The sequence below is a fragment of the Lissotriton vulgaris genome, chromosome 12 (genome assembly GCF_964263255.1).
Source record: "Lissotriton vulgaris chromosome 12, aLisVul1.2, whole genome shotgun sequence".
Classification (NCBI taxonomy): domain Eukaryota; kingdom Metazoa; phylum Chordata; class Amphibia; order Caudata; family Salamandridae; genus Lissotriton; species Lissotriton vulgaris.
In genome coordinates this window covers 621,666,402-621,693,928 of record NC_141700.1, presented here as the reverse complement: position 1 = coordinate 621,693,928, position 27,527 = coordinate 621,666,402, and the positions used below count along the sequence as shown (strand labels likewise).

Sequence of the window (27,527 nt, the reverse complement as noted above, 5' to 3'; positions counted from 1 at the left end):
GAACATTTACACCTACTCAAACAAGAAGCACTGTCTCTTTTATTAAAAAGGAGCCATAGAGCCTGTACTGTTACAATAGCAAGGTTCAGGCGTATACTCCCTGTATTTTCTAATTCCCAAAAAGGACGCCTCCTTGAGACCTATTCTGGATCTCAGAGAACTAAACCTATACATCCTGTCAGAAAATTTCCACATGGTGACACTTCAACAAGTGCTCCCACTGCTACAGCAGGGACACTTTGTCTACTCTAGACTTAAGACGCATAGTTCCACATTCCAATTCACCCTGCTCATCACAAATATCTCAGATTTGTGATAGCGGGCCAACATTACCAATTCAAAGTACTACCGTTTGTAGTCACCACTGCTCCCAGAGTATTTACCAATAGCCCACCTGTAGTCGCAGCTCATCTGAGAAGACGTGAAAGGAGATGGGTAACCCAATAAACCCTTGTAGGCTTGGGCAGTGAGTAATTGAGGTAAAAGATAGCTACAAGGGATTAAGTTTGTCTATTGGCTTATGATCAATCTGTGAGTTAGTTAACAAAGATCTAACTCCAATGTATCCATAGGATAACGCCGAAACTTTTCTTTGATAGAAACAATAAATAATAAGTAAGGGATAAGGGAAAAAGCACACGGAAAAGTAATTTTATCTGAAAAATATTGTATTGAATCAATCAGCAAATAAATATATGTACGGGGATATAATAAACAAATTAACTTTAGGAAAAAAATGTTATGGACAGAAGTATACGCAAATCAACAAATCAGTTCATAACAGTTAATCAGCTCCTGTAAATTATAGGCAGTAACCAAGTCAGACAATGTACGATGGTTAATTCTTGGTGCAGATGAATTGCTTATGGAGATGATGAAGAAGTTGACGTTTCGGTCTTGGTTGCAGGTGTCTATAAGACCATCATCAGGATAGAAATGTTGTGCTTTTTCCCCTTACCCTTACTCATCTGAGAAGACAGCACAGCCATGTCTTCCCATACCTGGACCACTGGGTCATTAAAGCCAGCCCTTACCAGAAGTGCTTCCAACACACTCAAGCCTCAATCCAGTTGCTACACCAACTAGGGTTTAGAGTGCAAGACTTCACATGCGTCAGTGGAGCCAATCACAGGGTCAATTGACTGATCTAGTGTTGGTAGATGGCCGAACCCATCGCTCCCAGCCGTGGTGGAACTCACAAATGTATCCAAAGGCGGCCCTTTATCGACCCTGTTCCATAAACAGTGCTAACAGACTCATCGCTCACTGGTTGGGGTGCTCACTTGCTGAATCACACAATCCAAGGATTGTGGCGCTTAAGCACAAAAGGCTTCATATAAATCACTTAAAATTACTGGCAGTGTTTCTAGCGCTCAGAGCCTTTCAAAGTCACCTGGTAGGCAAAGCCGTCCTAGTCCACACAGACAACATGAAAGCAAGGTACTACATACAAAAACGGGGGGGGGGGACACACATTCTCCAAATGTCACGCCTAGCACAAACCATTTGGAAATTGGCTATACACCACAAGATCTATCTCCTGGCAGAGCACCTTCCAGGAATAAACAATCAGATTGCAGACCTTCTCAGCAGACAGAAGCAGCAAATACACGAGTGGAAACTTCATACTCAAGTTCCCCTCCCATACTTTCAGGAATGGGGTTTTCCTCACGTAGACCTGTTCGCCACAAGCAAAACACAAAATGCTTAAGCTTTGCCTCCATGTTCCCACACACGCTCTCCAAAGGCAAAGCCCTATGGGTGAACTGAGCGGTACAAAAGGGGGTGGTGATGGACGGAGCATCTGAACCAATCAAACACTCACACCCAGTCAACAGATCTGGGTTTAATCCACCACCCCCTTTTGTACCGCTATGGGTGAACTGGTCACGGATGTTTGCTTACGCTTTTCCGCCACTTCCACTCGTTCCGTTGGTAGTTCCGAAGCTCAGGCAAACATCCCTCACATTCTCATAGCTCCCACATTGGCACATCAACCATGGTTCACCACCCTGCTGGAGCTGTCAGTAGTTATACACCAAAGTTGCATCTCACCTCCAATCTCCTCACTCAGAGCCATGGCGAAATCAGGCATTCAAATCCCAAAGAACTCAACCTAGTGATCTGGCTCCTGAAGTCATAGAGTTTGGTTGTTTACAATTATCACAAGACTGTATGAATAGCCTAAAAGAGGCTAGAAAGCAGCAAAGTGGAAATGATTTATCTATTGTAACAATAGCAATCCTCTTGATGCTTCTGTACGGAACATCATCTGTTACTTGTTACATTTACCTCAATCTCGACTAGCTTCACATCCATTCGCTTGCATCTAGCAGGTAGTAGCTGCTTATTTACAAAACAGACAACACTTATCTCTATTCAGAGTACCAGCGATTAAAGCCTTTATGGTAGGATTCAAAAGAGTAATACCACTAAGAGTCACACCTGCACCAGCGTGGAACTTAAACATAGTCCTTACGAAACTTATGGGTCCGCCACTTAAACCAATGCACAGGTGTCAATTACAATTCCTCTCATGAAATGTTGCCTTACTCATAGCAATAACTTCCCTGAGAAGATTTGGTGAACTCCAGGCATTAACTATAAGGAGCTCATCTTTCAGCTTCATGAGGACAGAGTGGTTCTTCAAACCAGTCTTCAATTTCTTCCTAAAGCAGTTTCTGCCGTTAATATCAATCAATCAATTGAGTTACTTGTGTTCTTTCCTCAACCTGATTCTGTAGCAGAACGAGCTCTACACACACTCTGTTAGAAGAGCTCTACTATATTACTTGGAAAGAACAAAAAGAATTTCGCAAAACAAAGCAGCTTTTTGTTGCTTTTTCACCACCACACAAAGGCAATCCCATATCTAACTTGGGCATTGCAAGATGGTTTGAGAAATGTATCCAAACATGTTATGTGAAAGCGAAAAGAACTTGGATAATACCCCCCTAGAGCGCATTCTATTCGCAAGATAGGGGCTACTATGGCCATCTTAGGGAATATTCCAATAGCTGACCTTTTTAAGGCAGCAACATGGTCTACACTGCACACATTCACCAAGCACTATTGTGCAGATGTGTTAGCGAGGCAACAAGCTAATGTAGCCCAGGCAGTACTTAAAACACTGTTTCAGACAACTGCAACAGCTACAGGTTAGCCACCACTTTGGGAGTATACTGCTGTATAATCTATGCAAAGCATGTGATCTACAGCTCACATGCCTCAAACAGATAATGTTACTTACTTGGTAAGCCTCTGTTTTTGGCATGTAGAGCTGTAGATTCACATGTGCCCACCGGCCTCCCCGGGTATCTGTATTTGTTGTTTTTCTCATTTTACGTACATACGCATGGACATCTCTATTCTACACTTACTAACTCCATATTCACCCTCTGCAGGAAAACAATCTAACAATGGAATCGATGCTCATGCACACTATCACTGAAAGGAGGAGTCACCTCACCTTGTAACTGGAAAAACTTCTTAGAAGAAAAACAACTTACAAACTTCTGGATCCAACACTAGATGGCGGGAGTATGCAAAGCATGTGAATCTACAGCTCTACATGCCAAGAACAGATGCTTACTGCATAAGTAACATTATCCTAATGGTACCTGTGAAATAAAATCCCTGTGTTCTTAAGCAGGAAATAAATGTAGAAATATATTCATCTGTGCGTTTTACAATCCTGTGCAAAACACACACCCTCATGTTAGGATGTCCTGCACAGATTTAAATTGTATCTGGTGACTTCAATTATTGTACTCTAAACCCTCCTACAGGGGTATCACTGATATCGGGAAGCAACAGCAACACCCCCCCCTAATACATACAAACATTCCTAGAATCTCTATAGAACCTGAATAACTCAATTAACCTGGCCAAGGTGCACTCAACCAATTATTCCCTTGCATCCACCTACCCACTGTACTTCCCTGATTAGAGTCTGATGAAAATGTGTTTGAATGTTTGTCATATAACACTTTGGCCTTCAAGTGAAAAGGTTTTTTGTGTGCTTTTTACAATATTATTGAACCTTCATTTGCTCTTGATTTGATGGCATAAGGAAACTTCTCCAGTATTAGGGGTGTCTTTCATAGATTCACATGCTTGAATATTCCCCGTCGTCGAAGTGGGAGTCCCACGGTACATAAAAATAGCAGTAATATATGCATGTATATATGAGAAATATTATAAATAAAATATACATACATATAATGCAATAAAAATGTAAACTTAAAAAGTACCATAGAACAGAATAGGCCCATTGAAAAGCCCAAGGGAGAATTCACTTTAGTAACTTATAGGAGTCATTATGTGTTGGTCCACATTTCAGCCAATCAGGCTGTAGCCTCCTCTAGAACCTTCTCCTCAGAAGCCCAAGTCCTCAGATTTTCTACCGCACGTCGTGTGAAGGGAGTCTCCCTGAGCTCTGCTCAGTTTCTTTCAAGTTTCTTCATATTTCTCTTCAAAATGTCTTCTTCAAAGAAAACTCTGTTCAAGGCTTGTCCATCCTGTGGGAAACTTCGCCTTTTTCATGAGGATCCACACAGTAAGTGTATTTACTGTCTTTATCCGTATCATGTTGTCTCTACCTGCAGACTCTGTCGCAAATTTCCACCTAAGACTTTGAGGGACAGAGAGGCTCGTCTACTTCTGTGGCTACAGAAGTTGAAATCATCTGATAACATCGTTTCCGATGTTGAGAGTATGTCATCTGGTTTTTCGAAAACCTCTCAGAAGCGTGGGTCTGAGACTGAAGTCCCCTCTCCTTTTCTTAAGAAGAGTAAAAAGTTGGGATCTTCCAAGGATGTCTCCTCACAAGACTTGCTTCAGGGCGCGCCTACGGGACCTGGTTCTCTGGCGCCTCGACCCAAGACCATGCCCTCCGTTTCTAAAACGGGCATTGGCTCGTCGACGGGCTCGTCGACGCGTCCGTCGACGTCTTCAGCGTCTACGAAGTCTGTTTTGGCAATTTCAACGTCGACGACTACTTCTTCCATGTCGACTAGTTCTGCCACGACGATGATCATCTCGTCGACGAGCAGCCAGGAGGTGAGACCCATCTCATCCATTATTATGATCTCGTCAATCAAACCGTCGACGAAGAAACCATCGTCGACGCAACCACCGTCGACGGCTCTCCCGTCGACGAAGACCAAGGCATCATCGTCGACGACCGGATCCTCGTCGACGACAACCCCGTCGACGATACCATCGACGCAGACGATGAACCCACCATCGACGGCTGCTCCGCCGACGACCTCGTCGACGGCAAAGACTGCAATTTCGTCGACAGCCTCGTCGACGGCCTCGTCGACGACCAAAAAATCATTGTCTACCAAATATAAAAATCCTACGCTGGATACAGCGGCGCCAACGAAAAAACAACTAGAGGGTGTTAAAGCTATACAACTCTCGTCGACGGGCTCGTTGACGACACAACAACCTCTACAATCTACTACCACCTTCAAGGTGGTTTCTACTTCGTCCCTCAAGTCTGTCCCACTTATACAGCTAAGTCCTATTAGGAGTGGATCTCAACCTCCGGAGAAATTATTTCAATCTGGAGCAGAGGAATCTGGAAATGATTCAGAAGTGGATCAACTTTATCAACCAGCAACCAGTCCATCGGATTTACACATAAAGTGTCAGGACTACAGCGATGAGGATGAGTATGCGGATAATACCGTCGAAGATGGGAATGTCCTTTTTCCATTGGATAGCTCACAACAACCAAATTACGAACGCTTTACACAGATTCCTATGTCTATGGTGAAAAACCTGCAACATATGCTGGATGACTACAATCGTAGATTTCCACCATCGCTGCCGCCTTCCCCAGCACCCCAAGTGCAGCGGTCCCAGCCTCCAGCTCCACGCCCTCCGTCTCCAGTGCCTCAACCACAGTCTCCAGCACCTAGGCCTCGAGCTCAAGCGACTGTTGCACCTACGTCTCCTTTAGGTGCTGCTCCTGATACAGATAATGAAGGTCAAACTCCACAAAACACTGGAGATAATGACACTGATGATGAGGAAATGCAGGATTGGGACAATTATAGAGCACAGACACCCTCTACTCCACCAACATCACCAAGAACTTCGCCACCAGTGGATATCGCGAGTTTCCACAGCCTTATGGTTCGTGCAGCTAAGAGGTTCCACTTAACGTTGGAAACGCAACAAGCGGAATGTTTTTTGTATGACTTTAAAGACTTGCCTCAACGTCAAACTCATACCATCCCTATCATCGACCACATATGGGAAGAGGGTCTAAAGTTAATGGAACGTCCTAACTCCATTCCAGCCGTTCCGCCTAGACTGGACAAAAAATATAAAGCACCGCCTACTTCCCCGGTCTGCTTAGTTTCACAGCCTAAAGCAGACTCAGTGATCACTCAGGCGGCACAAAAAAGGTCTCGAAATCCAGCCATACCCCTGACTTCCCCCCCGGATCAGGATGGCCGTAAATTGGACTCAATTGGTAAGAAATTTACCACAATGGCAGGGACATCGGTAAGAGCTTCCAACGCCTTAGCCATTCTGGGTCGATACGACCGTCAAATGTGGTCCGAGATCGCTGGTCTACTCCCCCAAATGCCCGACTCCATCCGGGATGAAGCACAGGCCATCATTCTCGAGGGAGAAAAGATCTCAACGGAAATAATCGACTGTGCCGTCGATATAGCCTCTACTGGCTTCCGACAATTGGCGGGTGCTGCAGTTTTGCGTCGCCAAGGCTGGCTGAAGTCAACAACATTCCGTCCGGAAGTTCAATCCAGAGTGCTTGATTTGCCCTACGATGGCGAGTCCCTGTTCGGTAAGCACGTTGATGATGCTTTGGAACTCATCAAAAAGGACACGGACACAGCGAAGTCCTTAGCAACTCTTCAATACAGAAAGAGGCCATTTCGTGGGGCACGTGGTAGAGGAGGAGGAACCTCTACTTTTCGAGGCACGGGCCAATATCGAGGATACACTTACGATAACAGACAAAGAGGATCCTATCAGTCCCAAAATCGTTCATCCACCTCCAGACCTTACCAGCGGAAGTCCAACTACAGAGGTGGTGCGAACACCAGCAAAAAACAGTGAGAGGATTGTGCATCTTGGAGGTCGAATCTCGAAATTCTTCTGCAACTGGTCGAACATCACCAACGACCGATGGGTCTTGGATGTAGTTTCAAAAGGACACACCCTGGAATTTACGAGATTTCCCCCCGCTCGCCCGCCTTCGGGCCCACCTTCTCCCCATTTCAAGGAACTGTTGGCCCAGGTGCAGCTTCTGATCAGGAAAGGAGCCATAGAATTGGTACCGCAATGTCAACGCGGCAAGGGATTCTACTCCCGTTTCTTTCTAGTAAAGAAGAAATCAGGAGAGTGGCGCCCCATCTTGGATCTGAGGGCTCTAAACAAGTTCATCGCGTCAAAGACTTTTCAGATGCAAACCCTGCTTCAAATTTTGAATTTCCTCATTCCAGGAGAGTTCTTTTCGACAATAGACCTTCAAGATGCATATTTCCATGTGCCTATTCACACCAGGCACAGGAAATACCTTCGTTTTACAGTCGGCCAATTTCATTATCAATTCAAGGTCCTTCGATTCGGCCTTCGATCGGCACCGAGGGTATTTACCAAGATCCTAGCCCCGGTGGCCGCTTACCTGCGCTTACAGAGCATCCAGTTTTATCCATATCTGGACGACTGCCTCATAAAAGCCAGGACTTTCCAACTGACACAAGAACACACACAAGTCTGCATATCCCTGTTCGAAACGTTAGGTTTCTCCATCAATTGCCTAAAGTCACACTTTCGCCCTTCTCAACAACGAGATTTTCTAGGAGCCTCGCTCGATTCTCGGCTAGGTCAAGTGTTCGTTTCACAGGAACGTCAGAGCCGAATGTTGCAGAAAGTTCAGTTCCTACAGTCAAGGCAGTACGTTTCTGTCCGGATGTACAAATCATTCCTCGGCATGGCTTCCTCGTGCATTCAACTGATTCCCAACTGCAGACTGCACATGAGAGTCCTTCAAGAAGAACTCGACAGCCAGTGGAAGCAGGTATCAGGGTCGTTCGAGGACAAGATCCATCTGACGCCCCGCATACAAAGAGCGTTGGAGTGGTGGGCTCATCCTCCAAACATAGCAACAGGTCGTTCATTCAAGGACGAACAACCAACACTGACACTGACGACAGACGCCTCCCTAGAAGGTTGGGGTGCTCATCTCGACGGAATGTCCGTGAGAGGCAAGTGGACGGCGTCTCAGCGCACTTGGCACATAAATCGCTTAGAACTACTGGCGATTTTCTTGGCCTTGAAGTCCTTTCAAAGAGTAGTGCAGGGACAGACGTTGTTGGTGAAGACAGACAATACCACCAGCATGCACTACATCAACAAACAGGGCGGCACAAGATCTCTCGTGCTATCACAGCTGGCACAGGAAATATGGGACTGGGCTCTCCAACGTCAAATACATCTCCAAGCGATCCATGTACCAGGTGTGGCCAATGTGCTGGCGGACGCGCTCAGCAGAGCCCTCTCGGACAACCACTAATGGGAACTCCACCAACCAACGTTGGATTACATCTTCCGACAGTGGGGCCGACCGCAGTTGGATCTCTTTGCAACTGTTCTCAACAGGAAATGTCTAAGGTTTGCGAGCCGGCATCCACACAAGAAGTCGAGTGGGAATGCCTTTTCAATAAATTGGTCGAACGCCTTCAGTTATGCATTCCCTCCTCTGCCGCTCATTCCTCGTCTGTTACACAGAATGAGATTCCAACCATGTCGGATAATCCTGATCGCACCCAAATGGCCGAGACGTCCTTGGTTCTCAGATCTCCTCCTATTCTCTCTGACACAACCGATACGGTTGCATCCTCTGCCACATCTTCTCACAATGCATCAAGGTCAAATATGCCATCCGGATCCAGCATACCTTCAACTTCATGCTTGGAACCTGAGTACAATGAATTTGCACACATGAATATCGACAAAGATTGTAGGACAGTGCTAGCAAATGCTCGAGCACAATCTACTGTCAAAACTTACCAGCTGAAATGGAAGCGTTTCTGCGCTTGGTGTTCCACTAGATCACTAGATCCCATGCGTGCTCAGCCAGAACAAATTTTGCCATTCTTTTTGTCGCTAGCAAAATCAGGACTATCTCACTCCACCCTTAAGGTTTTTCTGGCTGCTATCTCTTGTTTCCGTCATGATGGCATAACATCTTTGTACTCTTCCAGGATCATAAGACAGTTCTTCAAGGGCCTTTTTAGGATGTTCCCTCCAATCCGTCGGCCCCCACCTTCATGGCGACTCAACCTAGTTTTGTCTCAGCTACTTTTGCCTCCATTCGAGCCCATCCATTCTTCCAATCTGAAGTTCCTCACGTGGAAAGTGGCTCTGTTACTTGCTCTGACCTCTTCTAGACGCGTCAGCGACATTCAAGCCTTTACTATACAGCCACCGTTTTTGCAATTTTCCAACGAGGCTGTTACCTTGAGAACAAATCCCAGTTTTATTCCTAAGGTTCCCAGTGACTTTCATCTCAATGAACCTATTGTTCTTAAGACTTTCTTCCCTGCACCTCAATCTGCAGCGGAGCGCTCCTTACGCACTCTGGATGTGAAGCGCTGTCTTAAATTTTACATTCAACGCACAGCTGCCTTCAGAAAGTCTGATCAATTGTTTGTTGCATATGGTCCAGTATGCAAAGGACAACCCGTAACTAAACAGACTATCACCAGATGGATATCGTCTGCCATATCCTTTTGTCATCAACGGGCTGGCAAGCCCCTTCCTGCTCCTGCTAGAGCACATTCCACGAGAGCTGTGTCAACTTCTGCTGCCCTCTTTGTGGGGGTACCTCTAAGACAAATCTGCAGAGCTGCTACTTGGTCCAGCAGCCATACTTTCACGAAGCACTACTGCCTGCAATCAACAGATGCCGCGGATGCGGCAGTGGGTCAAGCGGTGCTGCGGAATCTTTTCCGATAAAGGTGAGCCTCTGTTGCTACCCGCCTCCAGTCATAAAGGTATTGTCATGTTTTGGTTTTTTATTGATTATTAAGTGATAAGTTTTGCCTACACTTAATTTGTATCTGCCTTTATGACTAATGTATGTTTTACTGCTTTCTATTCTTATTCAAGCATGTGAATCTATGAAAGACACCCCTAATACTGGAGAAGAACATAAGTTACTTACCTGTAAACTGTGGTTCTCCAGTATTGGTGTCTTTCATAGATTCACATGCGACCCTCCCATCCTCCCCTCAGAGGCTCTCTCTCCTCAAGCATTTATACTTACTTGTGCTACGAAAATCTGAGGACTTGGGCTTCTGAGGAGAAGGTTCTAGAGGAGGCTACAGCCTGATTGGCTGGAATGTGGACCAACACATAATGACTCCTATAAGTTACTAAAGTGAATTCTCCCTTGGGCTTTTCAATGGGCCTATTCTGTTCTATGGTACTTTTTAAGTTTACATTTTTATTGCATTATATGTATGTATATTTTATTTATAATATTTCTCATATATACATGCATATATTACTGCTATTTTTATGTACCGTGGGACTCCCACTTCGACGACGGGGAATATTCAAGCATGTGAATCTATGAAAGACACCAATACTGGAGAACCACAGTTTACAGGTAAGTAACTTATGTTCATATGCAGAGCTTCCGTTTATTGAATTTGTTAATTACGGCAGTTTAATTGGACTGCAAATAAACTGTTGATATAGTCAGAAGCTCTATTGAATTGCAGTTCTGTGCTTTTAATGAAGCAAGTCTCCAAGACCAAACTTAGTGGCATGCCCAAAAATAGAAGTGTCTTCACTGCCCAGAACATGAACTGGTATTTGCTTTTGGTGATGCCTAATAGGGAAATAGAACTTTGCATATTTTAAGAAGTAATGTTCCGGCGTTACCATATTACAAATGCATTGATCTCTACTGGATCCATTTTCTAGTTGCCTTTTTAGAAGTCTCAACCTCAGTATTTGGACTTGATCAATTTAGAAGGATTTTAAATACTTACCACTAACTGAGAATTGATTTTATTATTGTAAGGCTCCACTAGCTAACATATATAGTTGAGTTCATAGACCAACGTGCTTTTGATCAAGTAGAGAAAAGCTAATGTATTTGGCTGTAGGAGTGAGGGTGTCTTCTCTCTGCTGCACCAGACAGTTAATAAAGGAAAGTGACCAATAGTATGAAATAATTGAGGCATCTGCTCTATGGTTAAAAATAATATATTCATATAATTTTGGAACTCAAATTGTAATGTCCACAAACAATGCAGTGGGAAAGAATACAGAATGATTGATTCCATTGTTGCAGGCGGGAAAGAATGATAAGAGAAATAAGTGATTTACTAACTAGATGAAGGCTAGGCAGAGTAACAAGCAAACTTTCCATTTTGCTAACTCTATATTTTATTTGTTGTTTTAGTGTGACGCCCCAGCCTACACAACTAAATCAATGTATGTCGTTTAAAGTGATACACTTTCTCAAATAAATGCAAATGACTCTGTATTATTCAGTTTGAGACTGTCTGAATGAGTTGCTTTGTTTGCATATTTAATACCCATGGCATACTGTTGAAGGTAGCTAGCGAAAAAACGTATTTTTTTCCAGTTGGCTTATCTTTCCTAATTTGTTCCCTAAACCAGGAGCCATCGAGAAAGCTGAGCTGCTGCTAGATAAGAGGTCCTTAGAAGAATCCAGTAGTATCATCAAGATATCTGGACAAGGATGAGGTTAATAGAATGGGAAAACAGTAACTTCTTTTATCTGAAATTGTGGCATCAACTTAGGGGAACAGTAGCCAACCAGAAATATGGACATAACTCGCTTCTTTTTTAATGTGTTTACTCTTTCACCAATTAAATGGATACTTTTAGGCTTGATAAATCCAGTGAAAAGTTAATATTCTTATTCCTTTCATCCTTAAAGGTTGGTACTGTGACTAAGTATCTTGGTTGCATCAGGCTTGATCCATGGATTAAATTTCATTCGGTATTGCGTTTGAGCTCCAAGGATATATCCAAACTTAATTTGTTGAGGCACACGTACATGGTCCTATTTCTATTCACTTTACTGAGTCATTCTATAGACCACTCTGCAAATTTAATTTCCTTTGGGTCATTTTGTGAGCTTTCAAGTGCTCATCTTAGGACACACTGCATAGACCCATGAAATGTCAAAGCTTAAAAAAGATGGGAATGGAAGAAATAGAACTGAAAGTAAGAAGTTTATTCCTCAGTTTAATGGTGGATTGTGAATTCAAGTTCAATACTAATTCAGTTTAAAACTAAATAAACTATAAAAGCGCTATATCCTAGAAATATAAAATCAAAAAATAAAATTGATCTACAATTATTAAGAGCTGCTTTGCATCACAAGAAAATTCATATCTAAATCGTGGATTTATAGCAACAGGATCAAGAGCCCTTGGACGGGATAAAAATAAACCACATCATATGTAAATGCAGAATTGCGGTTACTGAAGGGCTCCAATTTCCAGATGTCAAACTTTTCCTTACACGTATAACATTAATAAATTACTTTCCTACAGCATTGTATACAGTAGCATTCTTTAAATTGATCAGCTACTGAAATGCCTCCTGGTAATCGGACAATTTCTCCTTTAAAAATAGTGGTTTCAAAAATAGTTTCCTATAAACAAGATTCAATTTACAAAAAGGTGCAAATTGCAATGTTGACTGTATAGATCGGTTGTCACATGTGCATTTAAGGGTATTAGGATCCGAACAACACTTTTCGTGAATGCAGATAAACTGTAGATTATACTGAGACTGAATCGAGTTAGGAGATATCTATGGTTCACGTTTGAGATAAACTAATGTAAGGTTCAAAACATGAATACTTCTAAGATGACCTATAACTCACTAAAGTAGATTAATTATTGTCTCTCGGATGCCTTTCCTCGGCACTCAAACTACATGCGTAGTCTTTTAAATCCCTTTTTGGGAACTATACTATATTTTCCTGAGTCTTCCGAAGATTCCTATCTGGATTATCAAGTTCCTTTCTTTATTAAATTTCTGACATATGATATCCAGGGGATTTTGGGTGCCTGAGCCAACGCTAAGCAGTCTCTAAGGATTATTTTAGTAAATTGTGTCTCGGTTTTAGACCATACTGAATGACATAAAAGCAGTGGTTTTACCTCTGTTAAATCCTTTAAAAACGGGATCCCTAATTCTATGTGTACAAGTCTCTGGAATACAATGTGGTACTGCAAGAAGTCCCTCAGGAACTTGTTCTCTTGCCTTTGTAATGTTATGTTATCTCTCCCAACCACCGGTATTCCTTGACCATATGTTGCTGCTGCAACTGTTTTGGCACCATAGAGGGTCAGCCTTTCTTTTATTGGCTTATTACCAAATTTTGTTGCAAAACTAAATATCCCTTTCCTTTTTCTTAGCATGTTGGTACAACTGATTTCCCTTGGATGATTCCATCCACCATCAGAAGAAAAATGTAGGCCTAAATAACTAGTTTTAGTACTGGAAATCTTTCTCCCTTAATATAAAAGGACCAGTCTTTAGTCTGCTTTTACCACAGCACACGGTGAACATTTTCCCCTGGTTAATCTGTCTTTCTTTTCCATATACTCTGTGAAAGTATTAATTAGATTCTGCAGACTTATTAGCATTAGAGATAGAAGGACTGCATCGTACACATACAAAAAAATTGCAACAGGCTGTTGTCCAATTCTAGGGGTATCAGTACCAATCGAGCAAGGATATGGGTCGGTAACACTTTAGGTCACTTTTGGAACCCTTTTGTAAAGGCTGGAATAATTGAGCCAGGACGATTGTATAAGCTCCGGTTGCATTTAAAACAAAGAGTACCCATTGGGTAGGAATATACTTATAGGTGCCCCTTGGTGCCTCATCAGGGCCAGGGGCCTTTCCCTCTGTACTTTTGTCCAATGCTCTGATTACCTCCTTTATAGAAAAGACAATAAGGGCTGAGGAGGATACCAGAGGTTTCATGACTTCAATGTCTGACCTTAAAGATGATATAAATACTGAGGCAAAATAATTCACTCATTCAGCCACTGGAATCGAGCAGTCAAGGATTGGTGTAGAGTTATTTTTTTTAAAAAAAGAGGGGCATTTATTGTGTTACAGAAAAATATATTCTCCTTAGTCTCTGCAGCCTGAATTAATTTTGCTCATGCCTCCTCTTGTGACTCTTTTTTTCCCTATCATATAGGGCCCTTTTATATCTGATTCTACTAGCCTGGGTAGCCGCAGCATCCCTGGGTTGGCAATGAAGCTACTTGTTAAGATCATGACGGGCACGAGTGCAGTTCTGAGTAAACCTTCCTTTTTCCCCTGTCCTTTACCCTCAATTTCCATAGAGAATAGTTGGCTGATGGAGTTGAAGATTTGATTGTGTGCTTTCATAATCTGCTAATAGTTAGCCTTATGATCAAGACAGGTTGAAATGTGAAATTTACTTTGTTAGATTTGAGATGAAGCTAGAAGGATCAACTGTAGTCCATTTTATTTTCGTTTTGCTCAACAGGGATGATATTCAGTAATCCGCCCGATTTACTGTTTGTAAACTTATTTGTACCGTTAAAATAATCAGATTATGATCACTAATGCAATTTTCCCCCAGCTAAAATGTGGTAGGTATAACCATGTTGTTCACTGAGGCAAGAATATGATCAATATTACTATTGCCTCCTATAACAGTAAATTGAAAGGTTGAGGGACACCACTTGGGCAATAGGCTGTTTAAACATCAATTTATTTAAAATTGTACCATAAGGGCAGTGCCTAAAATGTCCAAAGGCCTCACCCTGAGTATTGGCGAGGTTGCACCCCTGTTTTGAAGAAAGAGGACATGTGGCAACATTAAAATCGCCAGCCCATAATATAGAAACATAATTTAAACTATAAGAAATCAAATCTAAGTCAATCTCCAAGGCTTCTACCGCCTTAAACCATGTAGCACCAAAAAATGTTATTGTAAAAATTATTCGTCCAAAGATCAGTGTTGCCATCAGAGGTCAATAACACCAATTGGTAATATATTGATGTTAAACATGTTTTTTAACACATTTAGAGGAACGCTGGTTGATGCCAGTACAACAAGACCGCCTTTTGCCCCACCCATAGTAGTTAGGGTGACCCAGGCTGTACAGATGGATTAACATATTTGGATCAGTCCTCCATGTGGTCTTGTTGGCTAGTCCTGCCATATTCCATGAGACTATTAATATTTTAGGCAAACCTCTCACAAATGTAGTTATTATGACTAGTTTTGTAAATTCATTGGCTGTGTTTATCTCTGGTGCAATATAAGATGTATGCCCCCCCCCCCCCCCCCCCCCCCCCCCCCTGTAGATCGAATAAGTACAATTGAGCATAATGTTAGGAACTTTACTTGGGCATTGGTTTGAAGCGGGAAGGAAATATTCAGGTCTGTAGAAAGATCCCAATGGAACAACATTTCTTTCGATATGAGTACCTTGTAAGTGTAAGTTCTGGAGAGATATAAGAATATGTTCATCCATATAAGGATGTCTATATTTAAAAATGATACAATCTCCCTCCACAGTTTTCCTTAAAGTTTCCTATCCATTTGACTCTTATAACCATCAAAATCTCTTTGGATAACTGATTCACATTTGATATCCTTTGTGCTAAAAAAGTTATTGATTGGTTTTTAAGTTCTCTTCAAGTTTCCCTTCTGAAAGGGCTCAAACCTGTAACCCCCATTAGAATCAAGACATAGGCTGTAGCTTCCGGAGGGAGATGCAAGATATCCTTTGATGATAAATGACTTTGATCCCCTCATAGATTGCTTTGTGCGCCTGACTCTCTTCTGATTTTGTTAATGTGAATCTCCCTGTGTTGAGCTTTCTTCATATGGATATCCATGCTTAGTCAGGAGCTCTATCTGGTGAAACAGCCATTTCAACGCAAATGGAATCATGCATACCTTTACCATGCTGGCTTTAGCTCGAAACTTTTATAACGACTATACCTTTACCATGCATGCCTTTACAACTAAAATGTAAGTATTACGCAAGTGAGTATATTAAGTGTGTGTGTGTGTGTGTATATATATATATATATATATATATATATGTATGTATGTTAGGGCAGGGCTTTTTTAGGGAATTTGTGGGTTATTGGGTGGCAGGGGTATTTTAGGGGTTCAGGGTAAGTATGGGTTTAGGTGTTGTGGGTTAATAAGGTGAGATATTAATATGTATGTGTATATATATATATGTGTGTGTATATGTATATATTTACACATAGATATGTATGCATGCATCTGTAAATATATGTGTGTATATACCCACACACACACGGTGTATACTCCCCTGTAAAATAATTACATTTTTGTCGTAAAGGCATGCGTGGTAAAGGCATATGCATATAAAAACATTTGAGCTAAAGGCATGTGTGGTTAGGAAGCATGCTTTGTAAAGACCACGTTGTAAAGGCATGCATGGGGTTCTGTCATACATCCCTCTATCTGATCTGATATGATCTCAGTTGCACTGTCGTTGTACTATGATCTCCTGGGGGGGATCAGGGTGATTCACCATTTGCCTTATCATTTATGCATCCTGTCACAACTTCACCTGGTCTTTATACTTGCATACTTGAAATAGGGGTCTGCTTTCCATAAGCTCCAAAACCTGTTTAAGGCCTGTCTTGAACTGGATGAGTTTTGTTTTTTTGCCTCTAGGGCCACCTTTACAGAATTCTCCATATTTTTTCCCTGAACACTCTAAACATAAGAGACAAGGTCAACTTCTGTAATATTATCCTCCGTTTGCTTGGATGACTTTGTTGGTCCTCCTTATTGGACGGTGGAGGTCGCACTATGGATGATGAAAGTTTTACAATTGTGAAAATAGGAGTATGGGATAAATGTAGATTAAGCTTAGGTTTTGAGTGAGACTTTTCTATAGGAGAGTTTACATGGACACCCTTTGTCTCTTCCACTGTTGTTAAGGCCTCAGTTAACCACACGCTGCGTCTCTTCCAATCTCTCCTCCACATTTACAATCTCTTTATCTCGGAGGTAATTTGTATTTAAGGTTGATTTAGAAGTAGGAGTATTCTTTGTGGCAGCTTTGGTTATGGTTTTCCTTCTACCCTTGGTTATAAGACAAGGAGACAAGACATCAAATATAAAAGTATACTTGAGCACTTGCAATCTTAAAAATTAAATGTAAGGGGGTGTCAGGGGGTGTCCCAGTCAATCCTTGACTGACCACGGATGTGTGCAGACGGGACCGTACTGTGGGAGTTTTCAACTGCTTTTATGCACCCACCCAGTGTGTAGAGCAATATGGCTGCCTCCCCATCGGTCGAGAGAGATAAGTCTGGTCCCCACCAACAGCAATGGGACATCCCTGCACTGCGGGAGTTCTCAAAAGCGTTCATGTGCCTGCCGAGCGCGTAGACCTATTGAAACCGCCTCCTCAGCAACTGGAGAACTAATCCGGGCCCCACCAGCAGCTTTAACAACAATCGGGCATCCCCCTGCTGCAGCTCTCCACGTTGGAAGCAATTCCGGTCCCAGTTGGATTGGATATTAAGAAAGGCATAGTCCTTTAACTGTGCAGCACTAATAATCTTTCAAAGAGAACAGTTTGTGCTCATTAGTCAATCCTGAAAGCCACTTTGGTGTAAGGTAAGTTATTGAACTTATAAAATTGACCCTCAGTTGCACAGGCATTTAGTGTTTGTGATACAAAGTATCCACATTTTGGTTAAAAAAAAATCAAGGCCCAGCAAACGTGTATGACCCTTCAAAAAAACACGTGAGAGTTAGGCAAACTTTCAATTAGCATGATTTCACAACCCATGTCAGTGCGTGCGGTTCTTGATGACAGCAGTACTCTAGGCTAACGGGATAGAGCTGAAGCACAATCGCAACGCCTAAACAAAACAGAACTTTTCCCAGTTAGTCAACAGTAGGGAAGAAGTACACTGCTGGGTAGAAGCACAAAAGAATATATAATCGCACCATGCATGATCGGGGAAGCGGAGTAGTGAACTGTGTAATATGAGGCATCTTTTCAACCAGTAGGCTGAAATGAACAGCCAACAGCTTGAAGTGCTTCGAGTGTTCACAAAGGTCTCTACCAGGCTGTAGTTCAACAACAAGAGAAAATAAGTGTAGAAAAAAAAATATGAAAAATCTTCGACCTGCACCTACTCCTACCATTAGCCTGATGGCACACACAAACTGTAACTGAAGTCGAAATAGTAATTACCGGACCTACTCTTCCGTACAATAGTGTTTTTGCATTCTCCGTATTTTGCAGTGTACCTTTAACATTAAACTATTCACCCAGCATATTTGCATCAGTGCTATTGCATAAAATAAAATATATAGTTTGATACTAGATATTTGCAGTTTTTCCCATATTTATGTCTGTTCCAAAAGATGAAGCATTGGAAGGGTGAATCCGAACAACTACACCAAAGGCTGTAGCTCAACAGCTTACTTTCTGTCCGAGAAGAGAAAACATTAGAAGGGTGACTATGGACAGCATGAACACCAAAACAAAATCATCTTTAGAGGAACTTGCTGAGATTTGATGGCACCACAAGTGTAGAGAATCTAATGGCTTAGCAAGCCACGATGGCGGCTGTGTCCTGCTGAGGCTCCGCGATCGGGCTAGCATCTTGCCCAATTCACGAGATCGCCGGGAGCCTCAACTTGCCGACCACAGCGCCTGTGATGCCCCCATACACTGGGGCATCCTTCAAATGACCTGATCCTACGGCGGGCGGACGTCGCAACCCGGATTGTCCTCCGCCGACACCAAGGGACGCCGACCCCGAAAATGGCGGGCGCGCCTCAGACCGGCGGACGAAAAAGCTCCCGGGAGTCAGCTCCCTGAACGACAGCCCCGGCAGACGCGATCAGCCGACAGCAGCGGAGAAACCCGCGGAGAGAGTGACACCTGCCTGCGGGAGTACGCACCGGACGGTGCCCTCCTCCACCCCGGAGCCCCGACACACAAGATGGCGGCCGCCGCCCCGGGGCTCCGCTACACCGGAGCCATTTCCCCGCCGGGAGCCTGATCGGCCCTCGGATTTGACTGACCTGCCACTGCGGACTGCGGGGAGCCGGCGAGCGCACAGGGCTGGACATCTCAGGAGTCCGTGATCATCACGGACGGCGGTGAGCGCTGATCCCTCTCCCCCTCCCCCCCCCCTCCTCCGAGGATCCCAACGCCAGCACCCCGGTGGCCCCCGCCACCGCGGACAGGGGGGAGCCGGCGAACACACCGGCGGCACAGGACTGGACACGCCAGGCACCGTCATTGAGGGCGGTGAGCACCGATTTCTCCCCTCCTCCCTCGAGGACCTTAACGCCGACACCCCCGGGGCCCCCCCTCCTCCCTCCGGGCCCCGTGGGGGGTCGTTGAGCACGGCGCCGCCCGGCGAGGGACTTAGCTCACATTCGCCTACATAAACAGCCCGGAGGACTCGGGTGCCTGACCCTAAAATGGCGCCCATGCAAGCCTAGCGCCGAGGACAAACGCGAACTTCGCCCCAGGGTTAGGGGTGCTCCACTTGCGCTGGAGGCGCAGCCAGCGGCTGTCGCCCTTGCTGAGCCGCACACTCCCCCCGGAGAGGAGAGGATACCCACGCACCTCCCCCCGCGGTCGGACCCACGGCCCAGGCGGCCGCAAGCCACCTCTGACACCCCCGCTGGGGCTCCCCGGAGCGGAGCGGGCCCCGCCCCTGTACTGGTGAAGACTGAGGGAGCCGACCGACACGGAGCTGCCACCCGCCCGGCGACGCTGTGGGGCGACGACCTACCGCCCTCGAGGCGCACGACGACCCGGGGACCCCCCCCTCTTCCTCTAAGCAGCACCCATGGGGAAGCCGAGGGCCTCTCAGGCGACGGCGGTCCCTGAAACGGCTATCGAGAAGATGCCACAAACAAGAACATGGACGCAGGCCAACGCGTCGCAAACTGACCCTACCCTATCAGCGAAACTGGACCAGGTGTTGGCGGCAATTGAAATGTCTCGCCTCTCGATGGAGGAGAGATTGGGCACCCTGACGACGGACATTAGCCTAATCCGCGATGAGCACCGTAAGTTGGCGGACAGGGTGAAAGAGGGTGAGCGGATCGTGACTGAATTACAACCCGCGGTGAAGTCGCAGGAGGCAGACATGCAGGAGATCCTGCGCCGCGTGGAGACCTTGGAGGAGCGCACAGTGGATTTAGAAGGGCGCTCAAGACGTTGTAACATCCGCGTCCTGGGCCTGCCGGAGGGGATTGAGAACTCGGACCCTCTGACTTACATGGAATCCTGGACTAAATCGTTCACTCCGGACTGCGACCGGTCTCCGTACTTCTCCATCGAGAGGGCCCACAGGGTCCCGGCCCGGGCACCCAAATCCGGTCTTCCGCCGCGACCCATGTTGGCCAAGTTCCTGCACTTCCGAGACCGGGACGCGGTGCTCCGTGCGGCCCGGACGGCGGGCCCCCTGCAAGTGGAAGACCAGCACGTCATGGTGTTTCCGGACTATGCTCGAGAGGTCCAACAACGGCGATCCACGTTTCTGGAAGTCAAGAGGCGCCTCCGCGCAAATGACCTGCAATACTCCTTGCTATTCCCTGCCCGCCTTAAAGTGATCCACAAAGGGAAAGCCCTCTTCTTCGATACGGCAGCGGACGCGCAGGATTGGACTGAATTTAATTGCCCGCTGATACCTAAGCCCGGACCCCAGAGGACACGCAACAACGACTCTAGACGATCCAGGAAACGGGGCGCGAGCCGTGCTCGATCAGGCCACCCCAAGAGCCAAGCGGGCTCACCCGACCTCACACAAATCATGCAGGAGCGACGAGATGCCCTACGGGCGGTGACCGAACTGCACGCGTCACCCCCGGCTTCGGACCTGGAAGGTCAACCACACCTATTCACCCCTGAGAAAGACCGGGATAGTGATGGAACTATGTCGGGATTCGGCCCAATCTCTTCCCCCCTGATTGTGGCACTCACACTGGATGCTGCCCTGACTAGCCACCACACCACCTCTTCGTGAAGATTGAACTGTCAACTGCTATATCCTTCTCATGGTTGCTTGTTATGTCGCGCGACGTCTAGAAGCCTAGACCAATTTGCCTGATGTTTGTAAGCGCTAGCGAGCGATAGACATTTCTCCTGCTAGAGCCCGACCCGCGCACAGGCCCAGCAGCGACACACGCTGCCACCCCCACGGATTTCTGTTGAACTTCTCCCCTAGTGGGACACTAGTTTGGATATGCCACCCTCGGTGACGTATCCTCAGCATTGGGACTGTTGCCCACCCGAAGTTCTGGTTGTTGTTACTTCCCCTAGTCCCCCCCCCACGTTAAAGGAAGCTTGGCGCGCAGGAACACATATGGTGCACATACACGGGCGGACCACGGGAGCTGTAGGGGGGCCCCCCTCCCGACCACATCACCCCAGAGATGGCAGTCCCCCGCTCAGACCTTAATATCCTTACACTAAACGTACGGGGCTTACACACGCCCAGTAAGCGCTACTCTGTATACTCCTACATTAGGCGCATGTCAGCCGGCATAGCGTTTCTGCAAGAGACACACATTAACGCTACTGAACTTGCTCGCTTGCAGGCCAAATGGCGAGGGATTATCTGTGCCACACAATATTCAGCGTTCGCGCGCGGCGCATTAATCTGGGTAAGGCCAGGTACTCCCTTCCGAGTGCTCCGGCGAGTGGTAGATAGAGAGGGCAGGTACGCGCTTCTGGAGGGAATACTTGATGGGCAGGGGGTACTCCTTGGCAGCATCTATGCCCCGAACACGGATCAGGGTCAGTTTTGGGATCACCTTACGGGCGTTTTGGCCCAGTTCACTACAGTTCCGTGGGTATTGGGAGGCGACTTTAACTGCACACTGAACCCCTACCTGGACCGCTCGCACCCTCCCCCCACACATTCCCTGGCCCCCCGACAAGCAGACCTCTTCAGGACATGGACCACGCACTGGGCACTTACTGACGCATGGCGACACCTGCACCCACTGGCTCGCATTTACTCCTTCCACTCGATCCCACACAACCTCCGAGTTCGCCTAGACCGTTTCCTCTGCTCTGCACCGATCCTCCCCAAGATAACATATGCAGACTACCTGGGTCGGATCCTCTCAGATCACGACGCCCACATCATACACCTCACCTGGCGCCCCCCACACCCACCGGTCCCCACCTGGCGCCTCCCTAGGGAATGCCTATCGGACCCAGTCTTCAGAGACGCACACAAATCCAGCATACAAGATTACTTCACACACAACGAGAACACAGCATCATCGATACTGGTGGAGTGGGACGCGTTTAAAGTGGTGGCGAGGGGAGAATGCATCAAACAGGTGGTGGGGGTCCGACGCACCTTAGAGCGGACACTTTTGACCACAGAGCAAGCTCTGGCCGCACTCACTAAACGACCTGACGACTCGGAGGAACACGCTGTGCTCACGGCCGAGGCTAAGTCGGAATACCAGACTGCCTGCGCTGACCTCCGAAAGTACAACTTCAGGGCATACGCCTCCAGGGTGCATAAGAACAGAGACAAAACCGGGGCGCTTCTAGCCTGGATGGCGAGGCAGGACACTGAACTCAAACCGATCACAGACATTATCAACTCGGAGGGTGTATTGGTGCAGTCGCAGGCCGAGATTCTCCTGGCATTCCAGCGCCATTATGCACAAGTGTACGGAGCCCCGGCCCACTGGTCCTCGTCTCCTGTGGAACACTTTTTAGACCCTCTGACGTTACCCGCGATATCAAATGACGACAAGCGCACACTCGACACCAAAATCATTCCCTCTGACATTACCCAGGCGATACGTGCCATGTCCCGGAATAAAGCGCCGGGTCTAGACGGCTTCCCACTGGAATACTACTCGACGTTCTCTCCCCTGGTAGTCCCCCGTCTGTCACGGATGTTTGGGGCGTCTCTCCACATAGGGAGGTTACCTCAGTCGCTACGGGAGTCCGTGATTGTCACCTTCCCCAAGCCCCACAGAGATCCGCTCCACATGGGGTCATATCGGCCCATCACGCTCCTGTCGGCGGACTGTAAAATTCTAGGGAAGATCCTAGCTGATCGATATGCACAGGTCATACGCCCGCTGGTCCACCCCGACCAATGCGGCTTCGTCCCCGGGAGGAATACCTCCCAGAACCTCCGCCGAGTCTTCCATATTCAAGACCAAGTGCGTGAAAGATTTCCCCGTGCCGCCTGCCTCATTATGGATCTCGAAAAGGCGTTCGACACCCTCACCTGGCCCTACCTGTTCTCGGTCCTGCGGCGCCTCAACGTTGGCCCGACACTCATGGCATACACACGTCTCCTGTACACCGATCTCACCACCCGAGTTCGCATTGGGAGACGCATTTCACCGGCGTTTGAAGTTCGACGAGGCACCAGACAAGGGTGCCCCCTGTCGCCTCTTTTATTCGCGCTGGCAGTCGAGCCGCTGGCGGTTCGGCTACGTCAGGAAGGTGTAGACTGGGGCATACCGCTTGCAGACGGCACCCATTGCGTGTCCATGTACGCGGATGATCTCCTCATATATGTCCGAGATATTGCAATGGACCTAACCCCTATTGGGGCGGCGCTAGCGGAATTTGCGGACGCCTCGGGACTACAGGTGAACTGGGACAAGTCCACGGTCTACCCTCTACACCCAGACCTGCCCCCCCGGGAAATCGAGCTCGGGCCACATAAACTCCCTTGGTCCGCGGAGGCTCCCCGGTACCTCGGTGTCCGCTTGTATCACTCTCCGGCGGACATTTTTGAGGGCAATCACCGCAGAACACTGGCTAGTCTGCGCCCGACAGTCGCCTTTTGGAATAAGCTACCGCTGGCCCCGATAGGGCGGATAGCCCTAGCTAAAATGGTGATGCTTCCCCGACTCCTTTACCACTTCACGAATCTACCGGTGATACCGCCCAGGTCCTTCTTCCGCGACGTTGACTCCCTCTTGGGGACCCTCATCTGGGGTGCAGGCAGACACAGGATCGCCCTGAAAACCCTTCAACTCCCCACGACGCAGGGGGGGCTCGGGGCTCCGTCCTTCGAGGCATATTTCCTCGCGGCACAGCTCCAATGGCTGTCCTACTGGACGGCGGACCGTTACCCTCAGGAGACTGTTACCTCTACCGGCAGAATCGCGACCCCGGAACTCACCCGTCTTCTCCTCCCGGGCACGAAGCCCCGGCGCACATACCCCCTCCACGTGGCGATAGCGCGCCGGTGCATGATGCGGATCCACCGGTTATCCCCCAGTAGGCCCCCGTACTCCCCGCTGCTACCATTGATAGGCAGCCCCAGGCAGGATTCCTATTTCACGGCTCCACTGCTCGCCGAATGGTCCCAATGTGGCATCACGGATCTGGAATCACTCTTCGAGGAGGGTCAGTTGAAACCGCTCGACCGCTTGATCGCAGAATACGGGCTCCCCCCGGGCCAATTCCTCAGATATCGGCAACTGCTGGACGGATACCGGCCCCATTTCAATCTCCACACAGGCGAGCCAGACACGCATCCAGTAATACATGCTATCCTCCATATGGGGGTGGGCCGCCATCTGGTCACCTGGCTCTATAAATCCATCCGGGAACTCTCACATACTCCCCTGACGACCCTGCGTGCTACATGGGAGGAGGACATAGGCCGCGCTCTACACGACTCAGAATGGACTAAAGCACTTGAGGCCCCCAAACGCGTCTCTAGGAACGCCCGCTTCAAAAACATCCAATTCTATATACTACACAGAGCATACCTTACCCCAGCGCGATTGCAGAAGTTCTACCCCTCCACACCATTCCTCTGCCCCAGATGCTGCTCCCCTGCCGCGAATTTCCGTCATATGTTTTGGGATTGCCCCGACCTTCAACCCTTTTGGCGGGTGGTACACGACACACTGTCGGAACTCACAGGCCTCACTACACTGGCCACCTGGGAGTCCAGCGCACTGGGCATCCTCCACATCTCTAAACAGGAACCGGTGCATAGGCGCTTCGTGTCCCTAGCGCTCCTGTTGGCGAACAGATGCATAACCATGCGATGGCGGTCCCCGGAGGGCCCCCCCATAGCACAATGGAAAGGGGCGGTTGGTAAATGGGCGGCAGCGGAGGAAGATGCTCTAAGGGAAGAGGAAGCCAGGGGCGCGCGTAAAATTCCCATCTCCATGGAATGGGCCATGCTCCTCCACAGCTACCGGCAGCTCACGCAAGCAGGAGACCCACCTGTCCCCCCCCCCCCCCCCACCTGAGAAGGCCGGTAACCTCTACCGGGTGTGAGCCACCTCTGGGTCGAGTCCCGATTACCTCCTGTGTCCTGAACAAACCCTTGTATGTCCGGCCACCCATCTGATGCCTCGCCTAAGCGAAATGCAACAAACCCCCCTGCCAATTCCCCCTCCCCACTTCGGGACGCAGACTGCATGCCCCCCCCCCCCCTCCTGGCACCCGCCGTCCATGTCCCCCTGTTAAGACCCTGCTAGCGCCTACATGCTTCCCTCCCACAGTTTGGTTTCCCTCCCTGTTCACTGGTATATATGGATAAGTACAGACCCTGCGCCAGTATGACGAGACCCTGCCTACCCGTCATTCTTCATCGCCCCTAGGGCGACGATGTTCCACCGTCTCCCAGCCGGCAGGCGTCCTTGCACGATTATAATGTACTGAGTAACTGAAGACATGCATATATGTACCAGTCATATAAAACAAGAAAACGTTGCACACATGACTGCGCGTGGCTGAATGTTGAGGCCACGTCGGCGGATTGGTTACGCTGTACTGATATACTTTATTGCAACAATAAAAACAAATTTAATAAAAAAAAAAAAAGTGTAGAGAATCTAATTTAGTTTAAAGTTCCTCTGTGTTGGCAACCTTGGGTGAAAACTCAGATGATAGGATAGCGTGCCTCTTTGCAACAAGAAGAAAGCAGGACTGGCGGGCCTTAACGAGATATTTGCTAAGGTTTCACTCCATTTTTCTGATGGTCAACCTCCACTACTTTACTATCTTCCATCTTGTATCAACCATCTCAGTCTCAATTCATGGTATACCTTTTGTGAGGGGAGTTTTGTCAGAGATTCAGTGCCTCAGCAGCAGGAAAGTAGGTCACCTAATACAGCTGCTGGCTCTCAGAGAGAGCTAGTGCAAAATGTGGGTGCCGCTTACATAATTATTCCATGGTCTTATACAGTTGTATATTATGTAAAATATAAACATTCTGTAAAACAAATTGGAACGTATTAACGTAATTATAATGTAATAAGTATCTGAAGGTAAATAATGGAGCGCGAAAAGGAGTGAAAGGGTGCACGTTTACCAAGTTCAATTGCTTGTATGGGCGGAAATCCTATTAGAATCCAAGCTCTGTGCTTTGACCCCAAAGAATATCTTGAGACCCCATGAATATGAACATTTTTAATTTATTTAAGTGTACGTAGGTCTTGTCCGTCCTTAGAATAGACAGACGTCTGTTTAAAAGAAGAGCACCAATCACTTACCAACACTTTCCTCCTGCAGAGTATCTCTTTAATTGCAGTATTACTAAACCCTCCTAGTCATTCATATAAAGAAAGATACCAATTCTGGGTTTATACCACTGAAATGGTGAATTCCTGTGTTCTGGATAATCCTGATGGCTCACCATCACCAAAGTTCAATATTCAAATTTTGCGGGAAATGAAGCTAGTAACATATTTTCATATCTGTGTTAAGATGTGAGTAGTGTGGAGCTCCCACACCTTTCTGGCCATGCTTTTCTGGATTTTCTGTAGTTTCATCAAGATCATCTTTGAAGCAATTAGAAAGAGTAAATCTAGTAATTTCTCCCTCAATAGTGGCCCTGTGATTGATTTTCTTCCACAAATGTCTTCAATGTTGTGAAAATTTGCATATGTAAGCTACAGTTCTCCTTCAGGGGATCTCCATTGATGAGCATAAGCACTGAATATTCCCTGACCACGTGCAGGGTTCCTGGAGCAGTTATTTCAAAGTCACATTTTGTGTTGCATCTTTGCTTCACTTCTGAAAGGTCGGAAAGCACATGTGATCAAAATTTATAATTTAGAAACCTAAAAGCAGGCAGTATTGCCAATTCAATTATTTATTTTAAAAGATAGAAGAAATAAAATCAGCTTTAACATTTCACTGTAAATAAAAAAATGACATTTAAAAACATCATTCACAATGCCTTTTTCTTTTCGTTTAAAGCCTATGATAGGGCAATGTAACTGTTTAAACTAAACCAATGTACTTAAAAGACAAAAGAGCACTGAACTCTAAAGGACACCCTGACTTCCGTTGTCCCATCATGCTCTGTAAGGGACATTTGACTGTTCTTTTTTCCAGCTCCTGCTGACAGGATTATGAAGCCCCAAGCTCACCTTTGTGTGGCTCTTAAAGTCACTTAAGATTTGTTTTAAAGGTGGTTCACTCAATGTCCTT

At 46.6% G+C, this 27,527-nt stretch overlaps 1 protein-coding gene across 4 annotated transcripts in view; it reads left to right on the top strand.

The window, feature by feature from the left end:
* The window catches only part of NFAT5 (nuclear factor of activated T cells 5), a 956,760-nt gene that overhangs the window by 352,301 nt on the left and 576,932 nt on the right, over nucleotides 1–27,527 (top strand). Inside the window, exon 1 of one of the 4 annotated variants that reach the window (XM_086945729.1) lies at nucleotides 11,686–11,772. The exons of the other annotated variants lie outside the window; for them this stretch is intronic. Coding sequence (XP_086801855.1) covers nucleotides 11,768–11,772 — 5 coding nt within the window. The 5' untranslated portion in view covers nucleotides 11,686–11,767. Of the gene's footprint in view, nucleotides 1–11,685; nucleotides 11,773–27,527 lie in introns of those variants that run through there. 4 annotated transcript variants of the gene reach the window in all.